The sequence below is a fragment of the Oncorhynchus nerka genome, linkage group LG8 (assembly GCF_034236695.1).
Source record: "Oncorhynchus nerka isolate Pitt River linkage group LG8, Oner_Uvic_2.0, whole genome shotgun sequence".
In the NCBI taxonomy this organism is placed as follows: Eukaryota; Metazoa; Chordata; class Actinopteri; order Salmoniformes; family Salmonidae; genus Oncorhynchus; species Oncorhynchus nerka.
In genome coordinates, this window is record NC_088403.1 from 48,428,462 (window position 1) to 48,448,224 (window position 19,763).

A 19,763-nucleotide genomic window follows, 5' to 3' on the forward strand; every position below is an offset into this window, starting at 1 on the left:
TAGCTAGAAATTATGCAAACCTCGGAAGCGAATAACGACAACAGCTGAAACATTTATTCTAAGAACAATGGACGCCTGACGGTTCCATTACAACAGATACTATCAGGAGTCGCCACCATGAGTAGCCAGAGACTCTCTGATGAACTGACCAACGATTCCAACAGAGAAGACAACAACTACACAATGGCGTAAATATATTGATTGCAATTATTCCCGAATGAGCGAGCGTTCATGTGCAAAGGATTAGCATTTCAATGAATACAATTATCCACTGTGTGTAGTGATCCATTTTTTCTTTCCCGCTCTTTCTCTTCCACACCCCCTTCCCTTTGTGCACCAAGCCGTTATATCTCTTTAGCCCACTAGGGGATCTTCCCGATCATTGTTAGTAACCAATATTTGTTTATGCATTTCTGTGAGTTTATGCATTTCTGTTACTTAGTAAATAAATTATTAAGCCAATTGGTGTATGGATGATTCATAGTTTAGGCTGGGTTCGTGCAGAACCCAACAATTTACAATGTTTAGAATGAGACTGGCGTGAGGTAAAGGAACCACTACTAAAGGACACCAATAATAAGAAGAGACTTGCTTGGGTCAAGAAACACAAGCAATGGACATTAGACCGGAAATCTGTCCTTTGATCTGATGAGTCCGAATTTGAGATGTTTGGTTCCAACTGCTGTGTCTTCATGAGACACAGAGTAGGTGAACGGATGATCTCTGCATGCGTAGTTTCCACCGGGATGCTTGCTGGTGACCCTGTCAGTGATTTATTTAGAAATCAAGACACACTTAGCCAGCATGGCTACCACAGCATTCTGCAGCGATATGCCATCCCATCTGGTTTGGGCTTATTGGGACTATCATTTATTTTTTAACAGGACAATGACCGAACACACCTCCAAGCTATGTAAGGGCTATTTGACCTAGAAGGAGAGTGATTGATTTCTGCATCAGTTGACCTGGCCTCCACAATCACCCGACTTCAACCCAATTGAGACGGTTTGGAATGAGTTGGACAGCAGATTGAAGGAAAAGCAGCCAGCAAGTGCTCAGCATATGTGTGAACTCCTTCAAGATTGTTGGAAAAGCATTCCAGGTGAATCTGGTTGAGAGAATGCCAAGAGTGTGCAAAGTTGTCATCAAGGCAATGGGTGGCTACTTTGAAGAATCTCAAATATAAAATAGATTTGGATTTGTTTAACACTTTTTTGGTTACTACATGTTTGTGTTATTTTTTGTTGTTGATGTCTTCACTATTATTCTACAATGTAGAATATAAAAAATAAAGAAAACCCCTTGTAGGTGTGTCCAATCTTTTGACTGGTTCATTTTTTCTTCTCAGAAAAAAATTGCGGAGGCCCAGACCTGTGTCCTCATATGTAGTTACAGCCATGGTTATGGGGAAGGGTAAACGACTGCTGTTGTCCCGTAGCATTAGCTAGCACGCTTGTTGTCAACCAGAAGCTACTACACAATAAGAGCCTGCAAATGTAGCAGGTAAACTCTGTTCATCTGGAGATACAAATCCCAGTTAGCTCTACAAACCATTTTTCTGCCTCAGAACATACTCTGTAAACAACAAAACGGAGCGTCACAGTAGATGGAAGACATGGTCCCGTGTCATTAAACTTTTAGTAGCTCAGTCGAGTTTTTCTTGTTTGTGTTTTTGTCTTTAGCGCTCCTCCTATCTCTCTCTCTCACTCCTCTGCCTTATCGCGAACAGAGCAGCACAGCCTCACATGCTATTCATCTTTAACGAAGCATTCTCCGTGCTAGGCAGTAGGCAGGCACACACACCCTACTTCCCCTCATCGTAGACGCGGACCCTTTTTAAGCAGGCACCAAGGTCCCATCAATAGTCCGTCATTGTAAATAAGAATTTGTTCTTAACTGACATGCCTAGTTAAATAAAGGTTAGATAAACAATGAAAAATAATTTAATAGAGAAGGCCACTGTGGACACAGATGCTGCCTTTCAGTGTAAATCACGTTGTAATATATTTGGAAGAAAATACATAAGTGTAGAATCTTCCTTTACTGTTGTTTGTTCCCAGTTGCTAAGTTTGAGTGCAAACATCACTGACTATCATGCAATATGAGGACACAAATTAACCCTGTCCTGTCCCCCTGCAGAGCCCCAACTGAAAGGCATTGTCACGAGACTCTACAACCGGCATGGCTTCTACCTCCAGATGCTTCCGGATGGCACCATGGACGGCACAAAGGACGAAAGCAGCTCCTTCTGTAAGTCTGTCTGTCTGTCTCACACCTGTCTGTCTGTCTGTCTGTCTGTCTCTATAACCCTGCTGTCCTTCTGTAAGTCTGTATATCTGTCTCACACCTGTCTGTCTGTCTGTCTGTCTTTTTGTCTGTCTCTATAACCCTGCTGTCTGTCTATCTGTCTCACACCTGTCTGTCTGTCTCTATAACCCTGCTGTCTGTCTATCTGTCTCACACCTGTCTGTCTGTCTCTATAACCCTGCTGTCTGTCTATCTGTCTCACACCTGTCTTTTTGTCTGTCTCTATAACCCTGCTGTCTGTCTATCTGTCTCACACCTGTCTGTCTGTCTGTCTGTCTGTCTGTCTGTCTCTATAACCCTGCTGTCCTTCTGTAAGTATGTCTGTCTGTCTCACACCTGTCTGTCTGTCTGTCTGTCTCTATAACCCTGCTGTCCTTCTGTAAGTCTGTCTGTCTGTCTCACACCTGTCTGTCTGTATCTATAACCCTGCTGTCCTTCTGTAAGTCTGTCTATCTGTCTCACACCTGTCTGTCTGTCTGTCTGTCTGTCTGTCTGTCTGTCTCTATAACCCTGCTGTCCTTCTGTAAGTCTGTCTATCTGTCTCACACCTGTCTGTCTGTCTGTCTCTATAACCCTGCTGTCCTCCTGTAAGTCTGTCTATCTGTCTCACACCTGTCTGTCTGTCTGTCTCTATAACCCTGCTGTCCTCCTGTAAGTCTGTCTATCTATCTGTCTGTCTGTCTGTCTGTCTGTCTGTCTGTCTGTCTGTCTGTCTGTCTGTCTGTCTGTCTGTCTGTCTGTCTGTCTGTCTGTCTGTCTCTATAACCCTGCTGTCCTGTCTCACACCTGTCTTCTGTCTGTCTCTATAACCCTGCTGTCTGTCTATCTGTCTCACACCTGTCTGTCTGTCTGCTCTGTCTATCTGTCTGTCTGTCTTTTTGTCTGTCTGTCCCTGTCTGTCTATCTGTCTGTCTGTCTGTCTGTCCTTCTAAGTAACCCTGTCTGTCTGTCTGTCTGTCTGTATATCTGTCTCACACACCTGTCTTCTGTCTGTCTCTATAACCCTGCTGTCTGTCTATAAGTCTCACACCTGTCTTTTTAACCCTCTGTCTCTATAACTGTCTCACACCTGCTGTCTGTCTATCTGTCTCACACCTGTCTGTCTGTCTAACTCTGCTGTCCTTCCTGTCTCTAAACCCTGTCTCATCTGTCTCACACCTGTCTGTCTGTCTGTCTGTCTGTCTGTCTGCTGTCTGTCTGTCTGTCTGTCTGTGTCTGTCTATCTAACCTGTCTGTCTGTCTAACTCTGCTGTCCTTCCGTAAGTCTCACACCTGTCTGTCTGTCTGTCTGTCTGTATAACCCTGCTGTCCTTCTGTAAGTCTCACACCTGTCTTTCTGTGTCTGTCTCTATAACCCTGCTGTCTGTCTGTAAGTCTCACACCTGTCTGTCTGTGTCTGTCTCTATAACCCTGCTGTCCTTCTGTAAGTCTCACACCTATCTGTCTGTCTCTCTAACCCTGCTGTCCTTCTGTAAGTCTCACACATGTCTGTCTGTCTGTCTGTCTGTCTGTCTGTCTGTCTGTCTGTCTGTCTGTCTGTCTGTCTGTCTGTCTGTCTGTCTGTCTGTCTGTCTGTCTGTCTGTCTGTCTGTCTGTCTCTCCACAGTTTGTATTGAAATATAAAAGTCTGTGAGAATCTTTTGACAGTACGTATTTTTAGACAGTTATTGTACACAAGTTATTGCATAACAGTCTGTGAATCTTAAATATATTGTAGATGTGTACAGGGCTCTCACACTTTAGCCAGTGTGGACACTTTTTTAGGTAGGTACAGTATAGAAACTGTAAGCACAGTAAATCACTGCATAACATAACAGGTCCCGGTTGGGGTATTAAAGTTTGTTCAGAGATTAGAGGACAACTGTGAAGTGTTTTTGAGTGTGAGTTACGGTATATTTCATAACAACTATAACTCTATCAATCCTTACATCAGGCTTACTGTTACTGTGGGCTTTCTGTAAGGGGAACAGGCTTAGGGGAGAGGAAAAGGCGAAGTGCAGGATGGGAGAGGGAGGCAGGGAAGGGAGAGAGAGGTGAAGAGCGATAAAAAGAGAGAGGGAGAGAGAGAAAGAGGCGGATGGAGGGAGATCTGGCATGTACAGCCCAGTACAGGACTCATAAATCGTTCACTTTTCATTCAAAGCAGATTATTTATTCATTCCCACAGCACGGTAGAATTGTTGAGTGATTGACATCACAACGGCATAATCATCTACCCCACCGCACAGAATATTGAATGGGATAGATTAGTGTTTTGCGTGTGTGTATGTGTGTGTGTGTGCGAAGTGTGTGCATGCGTCTCTGTGTGTGTTTGTGTTTGAGCGTCTATGATCAAGGTCTGGAATATCTCATTTTGTATTTACTGTAGGCCAGAACAGAATGGCAGGCCTCCCTGTGGAGGGAGCAGAAGTTCCTCTCATACACCACAACTGTGGTTCTGAGTGGCTGATGGACCTGCCTAGCTTTTTGTCTCACTACAGCGTAGCCTCCTCAGCCTCTCTCCTTCTCCCCCTCTCTTTCTCTCTGCCATCAGCCCCAGGGTGGGACCCCCAACCTGTTCCCTGACCTCTCCTATGAAAAAAGTGTGTGTTTACGTGCATGCCCGGATGCGTGTGTGTGTCTGCCTGTGTACATGTCCATGTGTGTGTGTGTTTGCATGCGTGTGTGTCCATGTGTGTGTATATGTGTGTAATTACACACCCCACTGCAGAGTGTGCTGAGGCCAGTCAGTAAAGGGCCAAATCAGCAGCAAATGGAGATAAATAATTAAGGAGGAAACAGTCAGATTCATATCTGAGTTCTACAGAGACAAGCTGCCTCCCAAATTGCACCATATTCCCCATGTAGTACACTACTTTTGACCAGGTTCCATATTGCATAGTATACTATGTAGGGAATAGGTTTCCATTATGGACACAGTCACAGAGTCTGGAGTGTTCTGATGGACCAGGCCTACCCAGGCTTCCCCTGCTCTCTCTTGCTAACAGGACAAACACACGCTACTTTCACACACACACACACACACACACACACACACACACACACACACACACACACACACACACACACACACACACACACACACACACACACACACACACACACACACACACACACACACACACGCCATTCAGCAATATGCTTTATCACAGGGGACAATTTTAGGGCTCATCATTGAGTCCTAAAATCCCACAAAAATGTGGGCTGGACCTCTCTGTCTGGAAGAAGAAAGCTGCATTCTCTTTGATTTATTTACAAAGCAATCTGACAGAAACTCCCTCTATATGTAACATCATTCATTAAGATAAAATCATGAGTTACCAAACCCGTTCACAGGAATGGATAACACTAGAGATCCCTCCAGTCTCCACAGATTTGGGAAAATCTGTGTTTTGTATTTTTTGCCCCTAATTTGTGGAACAATCTGCAGAGTTCACTGCAGTTAGATGTGCTGGTGTCACTCAGGCATTTCCATTATTGATTGAGGACCTCTATGTAGTTGAATGTGATAATTGTTGTTGTGCTGAATTGTATTGTTTTATACACATGTGTACAGTCGTGGCCAAACGTTTTGGGAATGACACAAATATTAAGTCTGCTGCCTCAGTTTTTATGATGGCAATTTGCATATACTCCAGAATGTTATGAAGAGTGATCAGATGAATTGCAATTCATTGCAAAGTCACTCTTTGCCATGCAATTGAACTGAATCCACAAAAAAAAATTTCCACTGCATTTCAGCACTGCCACAAAAGGATCAGCTGACATCATGCCAGTGATTCTCTCGTTAACACAGGTGTGAGTGTTGACAAGGACAAGGCTGGAGATCACTCTGTCATGCTGATTGAGTTCGAATAACAGACTGGAAGCTTCAAAAGGAGGGTGGTGCTTGGAATCATTGTTGTTCCTCTGTCAATCATGGTTACCTGCAAGGAAACATGTGCCGTCATCATTGCTTTTCACAAAAAGGGCTTCACAGGCAAGGATATTGCTGCCAGTACGATTGCACCTAAATGAACCATTTATCGGATCATCAAGAACTTCAAGGAGAGCGGTTCAATTGTTGTGAAGAAGGCTTCAGGGCGCCCAAGAAAGTCCAGCAAGCGCCAGGACCATCTCCTAAAGTTGATTCAGCTGCAGGATCGGGGCACCACCAGTACAGAGATTGCTCAGGAATGGCAGCAGGAAGGTGTGAGTCCATCTGCACGCACAGTGAGGCGAAGACATTTGGAGGATGGCCTGTTGTCATGAAGGGCAGCAAAGAAGCCACTTCTCTCCAGGAAAAACATCAGGGACAGACTGATATTCTGCAAAAGGGATTGGACTGCTGAGGACTGGGGTAAAGTAGTTTTCGATGATGAATCCCCTTTCCGATTGTTTGGGGCATCCGGAAAAAAGCTTGTCCGGAGAAGACAAGGTGAGCGCTACCATCAGTCCTGTGTCATGCCAACAGTAAAGCATCCTGAGACCATTCATGTGTTGGGTTGCTTCTCAGCCAAGGGAGTGGGCTCACTCACAATTTTACCTAAGAACACAGCCACGAATAAAGAATGGTACCAACACATCCTCCGAGAGCAACTTCTCCCAACCATCCAGGAACAGTTTATTGACAAACAATGCCTTTTCCAGCATGATGGAGCACCTTGCCATAAGGCACAACTGATAACTAAGTGGCTTGGGGAACAAAACATCTATATTTTGGGTCCATGGCCAGGAAACTCCGCAGACCTTAATCCCATTGAGAACTTGCGGTCAATCCTCAAGAGGGTGGACAAACACAAATCCACAAATTCTGACAAACTCCAAGCATTGATTATGCAAGAATGGGCTGCCATCAGACAGGATGTGGCCCAGAAGTTAATTGACAGCATGCCAGGGCAGATTGCAGAGGTCTTGAAAAAGAAGGTTCAACACTGCACATATTGACTCTTTGCATCAACTTCATGTAATTGTCAATAAAAGCCTTTGACACTTATGAAATGCTTGTAATTATACTTCGGTATTCCATAGTAACATCTGACAAAATATCTAAAGACACTGAAGCAGCAAACTTTGTGAAAATTAATATTTGTGTCATTCTCAAAACTTTTGGCCACGACTGTATGTTGTTTATGTTTTTATTATCATGTGTACAGGGCTCTCTGTGTAAAGAGATTCTTCATCTCAATGTGACCCCCTGTTTAAATAAAGGTTAAATAAGACAAGATCTAGACGTAAAATAATGTTCAACGAACACACACACACACACACACACACACACACAAAAACATAGAGAAACTCCCTCAAAGTCCATTTGACCGTTGGAAGTTGTCAAAGGACACTGGGATGGGATGCATCCCTCCCTCCCTCGCTCTGACAATTAAGTAGAGAGGCTGTTGTTGGCGGAGGCCCCTGGGTGTTTGGTCCCTGGCCAGGGGTATTACACACTGCGGCTGCACCTCCCTGTCAGTTAATTGCTAATTTTACTAACGCCGGCCTGTCAGGATGACCCCTGCGGCCCCCTCAGACTTCAGCCTCCGCCCTGGGAACTTCCACCCCCGGCCCCCTGACAGACCCCAGACACAAGGCCCCAGTCCTGGGCACATAGACCCATCCCCCACCCTGGGCACATAGATCCAGCCCCCGGCTTCAGCCATGGGAACTTTCCCCCAAGGCCCCCTTACAGCCACGACGGGTCGGGCCACGGGAACCAGCACACACCCAGGAGGGAAAGGGGGGATGGGGGTATACATCCACCCCCATCACCTATGTCTTGATTCAACCCCTCTGCTCTCATCTCGGGGGGAAAATGCTTATTTTCTTCCTCTATGACTTTAGAGGTCTGGACCTTTGAAGGGATGGAGGAAGGGAGGGAAAGAGAAAGGGGGAAGCAAGCAAGGGAGGGAGGGAGGGAAGTGAGCAGAGGAACAGAGGGGAAGACAGAGAATAGGGAGAGAGGGGAGGGATGAGAGATGAGGGAAAGAGGATAGAGAGAGAGGAGGGAATGCGCTGCCAAAGAAGCAGCTGGTGAGCCACTGATGGCCATTCAATCACTGTGTCTCCCCCCTCTGGTGGGAGGTACAAGAGACTGGCTTTTTTTCTACCCCCCCACCTCTCTCTCTCTCTTTCAGATGGTTATGTAATGGGGTAATGAGGGAAAGGGGGAGGAGGGAGGGATGGAGAGAGAGAAGGAAAGAAGGGGGATCCAGAATTTGGACACCTCTTCTCTGTCCAGCTGGACTGACCAGTGGATTGTCACGGTGACATGAATGTGTGTGTAAGAGAGCCAGACCTCCCACCTGACGGACATGGCGGAGGAAGGGGAGACAGGGGTAGAGAGGAGGAGAGGAGTGGGGGAGGATGTACCAAGAGAGGAGGGACTCTCCCGTCCTACACAAAAAGGCAGGAAGAAGAAACAGACTGGAAAATGAAATGATGAGATAGAAAAATACAGGGAGGGTGAGAGAGAGAGGATGAAAGAAAGAGAGGGTGAAAGAGAGAGAGGGTGAGAAAGAGAGAGGAAGGGAGGGTGAGAGAGAGAGGGTGAGAAAGAGAGAGGAAGGGAGGGTGGGGAGAGAGGGTGAAAGAGAGAGAGGGTGAGAAAGAGAGAGGAAGGGAGGGTGAGAGGCTGCGAGATAAGTTTACAAGAGGGTGGCTGAGACAGAGAAAAACAGAAAACCAGAGAGTTGCAGAGGAAGACAAGAAAGTGAGATATTGGGTTTGAAAGGGTGGTGTCAATGGATTTGGCCTGCTTTGGAGAACTCCATCCATCCGGAGGGACAGGGGGAGTGGGAGGAATGGAAATTCCATCAGAAATCCAGAAAGACCAGTTAACTTGATTCCCTGAACATTTATCCCCTCCAATTCCTGCTGCGAAAAACATTTATTAATCTCTCTCATCTTCGGGATTGGTCTAGGCTGACATCGTCTTTTCAGTTTCAGCAACTCAATAACACACACACACACACACACACACACACACACACACACACACACACACACACACACACACACACACACACACACACACACACACACACACACACACACACACACAGAGAGAGCAAGAGGGAGAGGGAGAGAGAGATAATGACATTTGGAATGTATTTATTATTTTGGAACTTTGTGAGTGTAATGTTAAATGTTAATGTTTATTGTTTATTTCACTTTTGTTTATGATCTACTTCACTTGCTTTGGCAATGTTAACATATGTTTCCCATGCCAATAAAGCCCTTAAATTGAAATTGAATTGAGAGAGGATGAGAGGACCATGCCTCAGGACTAACTGGCATGATGACTCCTTGCTGTCCCCAGTCCACCTGGCCGTGCTACTGCTCCAGTTTCAACTGTTCTGCCTGTGGCTATGGAACCCTGACCTGTTCACCGGACGTGCTACCTGTCCCAGACCTGCTGTTTTAAACTCTCTAGAGACAGCAGGAGCAGTAGAGATACTCTTAATGATAGGCTATGAAAAGCCAACTGACATTTACTCCTGAGGTGCTGACTTGTTGCACCCTCGACAACTACTGTGATTATTATTATTTGACCATGCTGGTCATTTCTGAACATCTTGGCCATGTTCTGTTATAATCTCCACCTGTCACAGCCTTAAGAGGACTGGCCACCCCTCAGCCTGGTTCCTCTCTAGGTTTCTTCCTAGGTTTTGGCCTTTCTAGGGAGTTTTTCCTAGCCACCGTGCTTCTACACCTGCATTGCTTGCTGTTTGGGGTTTTAGGCTGGGTTTCTGTACAGCACTTTGAGATATCAGCTGATGTAAGAAGGGCTTTATAAATACATTTGATTTGATTTGATGAGCGGGAGAGGAATATGGAGAAGGTGAAATCAAGGAACTATTGTGTGAGAGAGAGGGAAAGAGAGCGAGTCAGGCGAGTCAGGGAGACAGAGAGAGCGAGAGAGAGAGAGAGAGAGAGAGAGAGAGAGAGAGAGAGAGAGAGAAAGAGAGTGAGTCAAGGAGACAGAGAGAAAAGAGTGAAGAAAGAGAAGAGGTACTGAGAAATGAGGATTTAGAACAATACAGATGCATCAGAGTAGAATAAGAGATATTAGCTTCGCAGGAGTGAGAATAAAGACAAGAATAGGGGATTGAATGAGAGAACTAGATAGGGAGACATCAGCACTAAAGGAATAGAGTCAGGTTAAATGCATACAAAATGTTTGACAGACAGACAGAGGCAGGTAGATAGAGTTTAAAGGTTGTGTGAGTAGGTGGGGAGAGAGAGGGAGAGTAGATGGATGGACAGAGAGAAATTGAGAAAATAATATATATATTTTGTATTATATATCCTAAAAAGAGAGGTATGGGTAGATGGCCTGTGGTCTCTATAGTATTTGACCTCTCGTGACCCCTATCCTCTTCCTGTTGATCTGTCTCTGATCTGATTGGTGAGTGATGGTGGAGGGAGCAGAAGCTTGTCACCAGCCATCCAGGCAACTCTAATCTCTTACAGCAGCATTGCCATGGCGATGAGAGATGAGTGACAGCCCGATAGGGGTGCACTCAGGCTTTGAACATAAAAAGAGTATGACACTATACTTCAATAACCTGTCGAACACCCAAGCCCTTAACAATGAGTGACTGTCTGAATACCCATACTAGCGTACTTCATACTTACACTACCTACCATTTAGCACATACCGTTTAGTAAAAACTGACTGGCTGAGTAGGTGGGGCGTGGCCTAGTTCAGGTGGATCTTTCCAAATTCAACAGACATGCACCTGATAATAGATCATTTCCAATTTGATTAATTTCTCTAAACTCTGAATAGAATAGGAATGGAGTTATAATCCTACTCAAGCTGGTTATAGGGAGACTATTAGACCTTTACCGTAGCCCATATCGCCCATCTAGCACTGATCATTGGAAACGAGATCAGAATGACTGCTAAAGGCCGGATCCATACATGTAATAATTATATATGTAGCCTACAAAACGAAAACAATCGTTGTGTTCAAATCAAAAGGCCCGATTAACACGTCATCAATAATGCAGCCACATCCCGAATCCCCGGTGCCGACACATTCAGAAATCAAAAGATGGTTTAGCGTTTAGTTTAAAAGCTCTGACGAAGGAACACTTTTCAAAATAAGCACTTTTCAATGACAAAAAAAAGGGGGGGGAGACTTCTGTTTTCAAAGATGTAGCGATACAATACTCATGTTCATTTAAAGGAGAACAAAAAACCACTGAGCTTACATTTGAACACCACTGCAGAAGCTTTGCTGTACAGCATCTTCCCAATGAAGTAGCCTCGTTTTGTTGTATCTTCCCAATGAAGTAGCCTCGTTTTGTTGTATCTTCCCAATGAAGTAGCCTCGTTTTGTTGTATCTTCCCAATGAAGTAGCCTCGTTTTGTTGTATCTTCCCAATGAAGTGACCTCGTTTTGTTGTATCTTCCCAATGAAGTAGCCTCGTTTTGTTGTATCTTCCCAATGAAGTAGCCTCGTTTTGTTGTATCTTCCCAATGAAGTAGCCTCGTTTTGTTGTATCTTCCCAATGAAGTGACCTCGTTTTGTTGTATCTTCCCAATGAAGTAGCCTCGTTTTGTTGTATCTTCCCAATGAAGTAGCCTCATTTTGTTGTATCTTCCCAATGAAGTAGCCTCGTTTTGTTGTATCTTCCCAATGAAGTAGCCTCATTTTGTTGTATCTTCCCAATGAAGTAGCCTCGTTTTGTTGTATCTTCCCAATGAAGTAGCCTCGTTTTGTTGTATCTTCCCAATGAAGTAGCCTCGTTTTGTTGTATCTTCCCAATGAAGTAACCTCGTTTTGTTGTTTGGCTACTTGAAGAGAACCCGGCACTATCATTCACAGCTCACCTCTTCCAATGCACTGTGGGAAAGTGTGCATCGGATTCTACTAGATGAAGAGCCTAAATGACTATAACATCCTGGCATTTAAACCATACTTGATTTAAGAAAATTCACATACTATAACTCGTTTTATTTTCACACATTGAGAATACTTTGTTTCCCGCTATTCATTGATTTCGCTAGTACGTCCCCATATCTAACTGATCAGCTGTTGTCAAAGCCAAAATGAGTATGACATCCAGGCTTTTAAAGTATACTCAATCTTCAAAATGTCACATACTATTAAACAACATTTTTCACATACTCAAACGTTCTACTATTTAGGACGCAAGTACGAGTAGTAGGTCTCTCTCACCCGTCATCCCAAACCGGAAGTTGAGAATGAGCAATACTTCCTGTATTTCCTCTACTTGTAGTCCCTCTACTTCCTGTCCATCTACTTCCTGTCCATGTGTTGAACTCTCTCCATGACACAGACAGCTAATCCTCTCGTTCTCGGCTCAATACAGCACAAAATCTTCAGAAAGACCACTGATGCCCTCTCCTCCATACCTTCCATCCATCTCCCCATCCTCCCTCTCCTCCATACCTTCCATCCATCTCCCCATCCTCCCTCTCCTCCATACCTTCCATCCATCTCCCCATCCTCCCTCTCCTCCATACCTTCCATCCATCTCCCCATCCTCCCTCTCCTCCATACCTTCCATCCATCTCCCCATCCTCCCTCTCCTTCATGCCTTCCATCCATCTCCCCTTCCTCTCTCTCCTCCATGCCTTCCATCCATCTCCCCTTCCTCTCTCTCCTCCATGCCTTCCATCCATCTCCCCTTCCTCTCTCTCCTCCATGCCTTCCATCCATCTCCCCATCCTCCCTCTCCTTCATACCTTCCATCCATCTCCCCATCCTCCCTCTCCTCCATACCTTCCATCCATCTCCCCTTCCTCTCTCTCCTTCATGCCTTCGATCCATCTCCCCTTCCTCTCTCTCCTCCATGCCTTCCATCCATCTCCCCATCCTCCCTCTCCTTCATACCTTCCATCCATCTCCCCATCCTCCCTCTCCTCCATACCTTCCATCCATCTCCCCTTCCTCTCTCTCCTCCATGCCTTCCATCCATTTCCCCTTCCTCACTCTCCTCCATGCCTTCCAACCATCTCCCCTTCCTCCCTCTCCTCCATACCTTCCATCCATCTCCCCATCCTCCCTCTCCTCCATGCCTTCCATCCATCTCCCCTTCCTCTCTCTCCTCCATGCCTTCCATCCATTTCCCCTTCCTCTCTCTCCTCCATGCCTTCCATCCATTTCCCCTTCTTCTCTCTCCTCCATGCCTTCCATCCATCTCCCCTGCTCACTCTCCTCCATGCCTTCCATCCATCTCCCCTTCCTCTCTCTCCTCCATGCCTTCCATCCATTTCCCCTTCCTCTCTCTCCTCCATGCCTTCCATCCATTTCCCCTTCTTCTCTCTCCTCCATGCCTTCCATCCATCTCCCCTTCCTCTCTCTCCTCCATGCCTTCCATCCATTTCCCCTTCCTCTCTCTCCTCCATGCCTTCCGTCCATTTCCCCTTCTTCTCTCTCCTCCATGCCTTCCAACCATCTCCCCTTCCTCTCTCTCCTCCATGCCTTCCTTCCATCCATTTCCCCTTCCTCTCTCTCCTCCATGCCTTCCATCCATCTCCCCTTCCTCTCTCTCCTCCATGCCTTCCATCCATCACCCCTTCCTCCCTCTCCTCCATGCCTTCCAACCATCACCCCTTCCTCCCTCTCCTCCGTGCCTTCCTGGTTGTTGTTCTCCTCGTTTATTTATTGTGTATTGACTTGCTGGGATTGATTCAGCAAAGCCGTCTATCTCCCCATCTCCCCCCACCCATCTCTATCTCTCTCTTTCGCTCTCTCCCTCCCTCTGTCTCTTACTCTAACAACTTTAATGAATCTAGCAGTCTCCCCAGCGCCACGCCGAGTGTCTTGGGAAAGAAAGAGGGGAGGGGAAGAAAGAGAAGGGGAAGCGAAAGAGAGAAACGGCAGGCTGACCTATTATCTGCCGTAATCCATATGATTAGAAAGAGAGACACCTTTCATGGAGAGAGAAAGGAGGACTAACTCTCAGGGAGAGATTAATAGGAAAGTGGAAGACATAGTAGATACAGTATCTTCAGAAAGTATTCACACCCCTCCATTTTTTCCACATGTTGTTGTGTTACAGCCTGAATTTAAAATTGATTAAATTGCGATTTTGTTTGGTCACTGTCCTACACACAATAGCCCAGAATCTGAAAGTGGAATGATGTTTTCAGAAAATAGTTCAAAATGAAAAGCTGAAATGTCTTGAGTCGATAAGTATTCAACCCCTTGGTTAATGCAAGTTGCATGGAATCACTCTGTATGCAATAATAGTGTTTAACATGATTTTTGAATGACTACCTCATCTCTCTACCCCACACATACAATTATCTATAAGGTCTCTCAGTTGAGCAGTGCATTTCAAATACAGATTCAACCACAAAGACTAGGGATGTTTCCCAGTGCCTCACAAAGAAGTGCACCTATTGCAGTCATTGAATATCCTTTTGAGCATGGTGAAGTTATTCTTTATTCATACTCTTTGAATGGTGTGTCAATACGCCCAGTCACTACAGAAATACAGGCGTCCTTCCTAACTCAGTTTTACGTTAGTGCAATAAAGCACTAAAGTACGTCTGCCAAAATTTGGCAAATAAATTAACTTTATGAGAGTGTTATGTTTGAGGCAAAAAAAAACACATCACTGAGTACCACTCTTCATATTTTCAAGCATTGTGGTGGCTGCATCATGGTACAGGTGTGCTTGTCATCTGCAAGTTTCAGGGAGTTGTTTAGGATAAAAATAAATGGTATAGCTAAGAACAGGCAAAATCCTAGAGGAAAACCTCGTTCAGTCTGCTTATCAATAAACACTGGGATACAAATTCACATTTCAGCAGGACAATAACCTAAAAGAAAAGGCCAATATACACTGGAGTTGCTTACCAAGACGACATTGAATGTTCCTAAGGGGCCTAGTTACAGTTTTGACTTAAATCAGCTTGAAAAACTATGGCAAAACTTGAAAATGTTTGTTTAACAATGATCAACAACCAACTTGACAATCCAGGTGTGCAAAGCTCTTAGAGACTTACCCAGATCACTGCCAAAGATGATTCTAACATGTATTGATTAAGGGGGTTGAATACTTATCAATACATGTTAAAATATCAAATCAAGATACACAATATATACAAACATATGTGAACACCCCTTCAAATGGGTGGATTTGGCTATTTCATCCACAGCCGTTGCTGACAGCTGTATAAAATCAAGTACACAGCCATGCATCTCCATAGACAAAACATCGGCAGTAGAATGGCTTTACTGAAGGGCTCAATGACTTTCAACGTTGGACCGTCATAGGATGCCACCTTTCCAACAAGTCAGTTTGTCAAATTTCTGCCCTGCTAGAGCTGCACCAGTCAACAGTAAGTGCTGTTATTGTGAAGTGGAAACATCTAGGAGCAACAACGACTCAGCCGCGAAGTGGTAGGCCACACAAGCTCACAGAACAGGACCGCAAAGTGCTGAAGCGCATAAAAATTGTCCGGCCTCGATTGCAACACTCACTACCAGTTTCCAAACTGTTCCTTGGGAGCTTCATGAAATGGGTTTCCATGGCCGAGCAGCCGCACACAAGCCTAAGATCACCATGTGCAATGCCAAGCATCGGCTGGAGTGGTGTAAAGCTTGCAGCTATTGGACTCTGGAGCAGTAGAAATGTGTTCTCTAGAGTGATGAATCATGCTTCACTATTTGACATTCCGACGGATGAATCTGGGTTTGGTGGATGCCAGGAGAACGCTGCCTGCCCCAATGCACAGTGCCAACAGTAAATATTGGTGGAAGAGGAATAATGGTCTGGGGTTGTTTTTCATGTTTTGGGCTAGGCTCCTTAGTTGTAGTGAAGGGAAATCTTAACGCTACTGCATACAATGAAATTCTAGACGACTCTGGGCTTCCAACTTTGGGGAAGGCCCTTTCCTGTTTCAGCATGACAATGCCCCCAGGCACAAAGCGAGGTCCATGCAGAAATGGCTTGTCAAGATCGATGGGAAAAACTTGACTGGCTTGCACAGAGCCCTGACCTCAATCCCATCGGACACCTTTGTGATGATTTGGAAGACAGTCTGCGAGCCAGGCCTAATCGCCCAACATCAGTGCCGACCTCACTAATGCTCTTGTGGCTGTATGGAAGCAAGTTCCCGCAGCAATGTTCCAACATCTAGTGGAATGCCTTCCCAGAAGAGTGGATGCTGTTATAGCAGCAAAGGGGGGACCAACCCCATGTTAAAGAGTTCCGACGAGCAGGTGTCCATAGCAGGTGTATCTTAGTGTTTTATTTTTGTAAATGTAAAAAAAAAAAAAATTTATGTTAGAATGTTAGAATTCTTTATCCAATTTGACATTAGATCATTTTTGTTGATAGTTGACAAAAATCTATTTTTATCGAACTTTGTAACAGCAAAATGTGGAGAGGTCTGAATCATTTCTGAAGGCAATGTAGATATCCAGGGTTACAGAGGGTCATAGACTCCATGTGTGAGTAGGGGGTACTATATATTCTATACATGTATGTGTGGCTGTGTGAGTGTGAGTGTGTGAGAGAGAGAGAGACAAGAGAGAGGGACTGTGTGTGCTCTTCTATGTGTCACCTTCTCCGTGGTCTTTAGTGACACCATGTTCATTTGCGAAACGGCCTGGTTGAGATTCAGGGATCGATAGAACAAATAAAAGCAGGGCCTAGAGAGAGCGGGGGATACAGAGGACCAGGGCTGCCTGCACTCCTTCATCACCCATCCTATCATCACTCTCTTTCTTTCGGCAAGAAAACCCTATTAGACGAAAGCAGTTGTTGGCTGATACTTGTGGTTGCTGTTGATCTTCCATTTTTAAACTGGCTATTAAATGGCCTATTCAAAGCTACAATTCCTGGCGGGGTTTTTTGGGGACCTTTTAGGACCTTCAAGGACAGTCATTGAGGGCTTTGGTTGTCACGGCAGCGGTCGCCGCAATGCTTTCAGGCGCCCGTTTAAAATCTGCATGGCTCCCGCAGTATTGTGGAGCCGAGGGGCGTTTTGTGAATATCACTCAAGTTAACATGTTACTTAGCATATCCCCCCCAACACAGAGGGCTTACCGTCAAGACTCTCTGACAACGCACAAACACACACATAATGCTTTTTTACATCGACCCAGGTGTGGTGTCTTTATGGAAAACAATGCACATTAAAAAGGTTCAAAATAGAGGAGATTGACTCAACTGCATTAAAAAGACAGAAAACTAAATGAATGTGGTGTTTACAGTGTTGTTAAGAGGTGTTTTAAGAGGTGTCACTCAGTAATGTATTCCAGAGGCATAAAGCCTTCTGTTCTCTCTCTCTCTCCCTCTCATTCACCTCCCCCTCTTTCCCTCTGTCCTCTGTCTCCTTTCTCGTCTCGCTTTCTATCTCCGTCTATCTCACTCCCTCTCTCCCCTACCTCAAACAGAAAAAAACATGTTTCATTGTCAGATACACCGGGTAGGTGCAATGAAATGTGTTGTTTTACAGGGTCAACCATAGTAGTAGGGCAGGCCTGAAGCAAATTAGGGCACAATGGATGTTTCACCTTGTCGGCTCAGGGATTCAAACCAGCGACCTTTTGGTTACTGGTCCAATGCTCTACCACTAGGCTACCTGCCGCCCTTTAAATCAAGTAACTCGGGTGAGATTTAGTTATTTGTGGCAGAAGGGCGCGCTGAAGGAAGCGGCTAAAGCGTTTCTAAAAGCTTGATCGCCCCAGGCAGCCTCTCCCTCTCTTCCTTCTCTCTCTGATGGATGGTGGGAGGAATGAAACGAGAGGAGGCTCCAATTGTCTTTTTCAAACACTGAGAATGTTTTAGTAAGAAACAAGGGCAGATTACTCTAACACCTCTCTCTCCCCAATCCCTCCATTTCTTGTCATTGTGTCTGTTTTGCAGTGCAGTTCAACTTGATTCCTGTGGGCCTGAGGATAGTAGCCATCCAGAGCACTAAGACAGGGCTCTACATTGGCATGAACAGCGATGGATACCTCTACACTTCGGTAAGGCAGCAAATTATTATTAACGTTATAATGCTATAGATACCACTTCTACTATAGTTATAACATCTCTACACCTCGGTACGGCAACCTCTTATGAAGTTATAGCAGCATAGGGACACCTACTCATTCAAGGGTTTTTCTTTATTTTTTACTATTTTCTACATTGTAGAATAATAGTGAAGAGACATCACAACTATGAAATAACACATATGGAATCATGTAGTAACCAAAAAATTGTTAAACAAATCAAAATATATGTTATATTTGAGATTCTTCAAAGTAGCCACCCTTTGCATTGATGACAGCTTTGCGCACTCTTGGCATTCTCTCAACCAGCTTCATGAGGTAGTTACCTGGAATGCATTTCAATTAACAGGTGTGCCTTGTTAAAAGTTAATTTAGGAATTTATTTCCTTCTTAATGCGTTTGAGCCAATCAGTTGTGTTGTGACAAGGTAGGGGTGGTATACAGAAGATAGCCCTATTTGGTAAAAGACTAAGTCCATATTATGGCAAGAACAGCTCAAAAAAGCAAAGAGAAACAAAACGGAAAATTTCAAGAACTTTGAACGTTTCTTCAAGTGCAGCGCAAAAACCATCAAGTGCTATGATGAAACTGGCTCTCATGAGGACCGTCACAGGAAAGGAAGACAGAGTCACATCTGCTGCAGAGCATAAGTTCATTAGAGTTACCAGCAAGTAACAGACACATCTCCTCATCAACTGTTCAGAAGAGACTGTGTGAATCAGGCCTTCATGGTCGAATTGCTGCAAAGAAACCCCTATTAAAGGACACCAATAACAAGAAGAGACTTGCTTGGGCCAAGAAACGAGCAATGGACATTAGACTGTTGAAAATCTGTCCGTTGGTCTGATGAGTGTACATTTGTGATTTTTGGTTGTATCCGCCGTGTCTTTGTGAGATACAGTGTATCTGATCTCTGCGTGTGTGGTTCCCACCGTGAAGCATGGAGGAGGAGGTGTGATGGTGTGGGGGTGCTGTGCTGGTGACACTGTCAGTAATTTATTTTGAATTCAAGGCACACTTAACCAGCATGGCTACCACAGCATTCTGCAGCGATACACCATCCCATCTGTTTTGCGCTTAGTGGGGCTATCCTTCATTTTTGAATAGGACAATGACCCAAAACACACCACCAGGTTGTGTAAGGGCTATTTGACCAAGAAGGAGAGTGATGGAGTGCTTCATCACCTCCACAATCACCCGACCTCAACCCAATTGAGATGGTTTGGGATCAGTTGGACCGCAGAGTGAAGGAAAAGCAGGCAACAAGTGCTCAGCGTGTGGGAACTCTTCAAGACTGTTGGAAACACATTCCTCATGAAGCTGGTTGAGAGAATGCCACGGGTGTGCAAAGCTGTCATCAAGGCAAATGGTGTACCTCAATAACAGTCTACACATTATCACCTGTACTGTTGTTATAGCAGTGCGTACAACAGTCTCCCCTGTAACTATTCCCCAGGTTGTTGATGTGAATCAGAATGTGTTCTCAAT

The 19,763-nt window shown here is 44.9% G+C and overlaps 1 protein-coding gene across 1 annotated transcript in view; it reads left to right on the forward strand.

Annotated features, from left to right (window-relative positions):
- Nucleotides 1-2,144: 2,144 nt before the first annotated feature.
- The window catches only part of fgf11a (fibroblast growth factor 11a), an 85,410-nt gene continuing 67,791 nt past the window's right edge, over nucleotides 2,145-19,763 (forward strand). Inside the window, exons 1-2 of the mRNA XM_029666737.2 lie at nucleotides 2,145-2,250; nucleotides 18,145-18,248. Coding sequence (XP_029522597.2) covers nucleotides 2,199-2,250; nucleotides 18,145-18,248 — 156 coding nt within the window. The 5' untranslated portion in view covers nucleotides 2,145-2,198. The remainder of the gene's footprint in view (nucleotides 2,251-18,144; nucleotides 18,249-19,763) is intronic.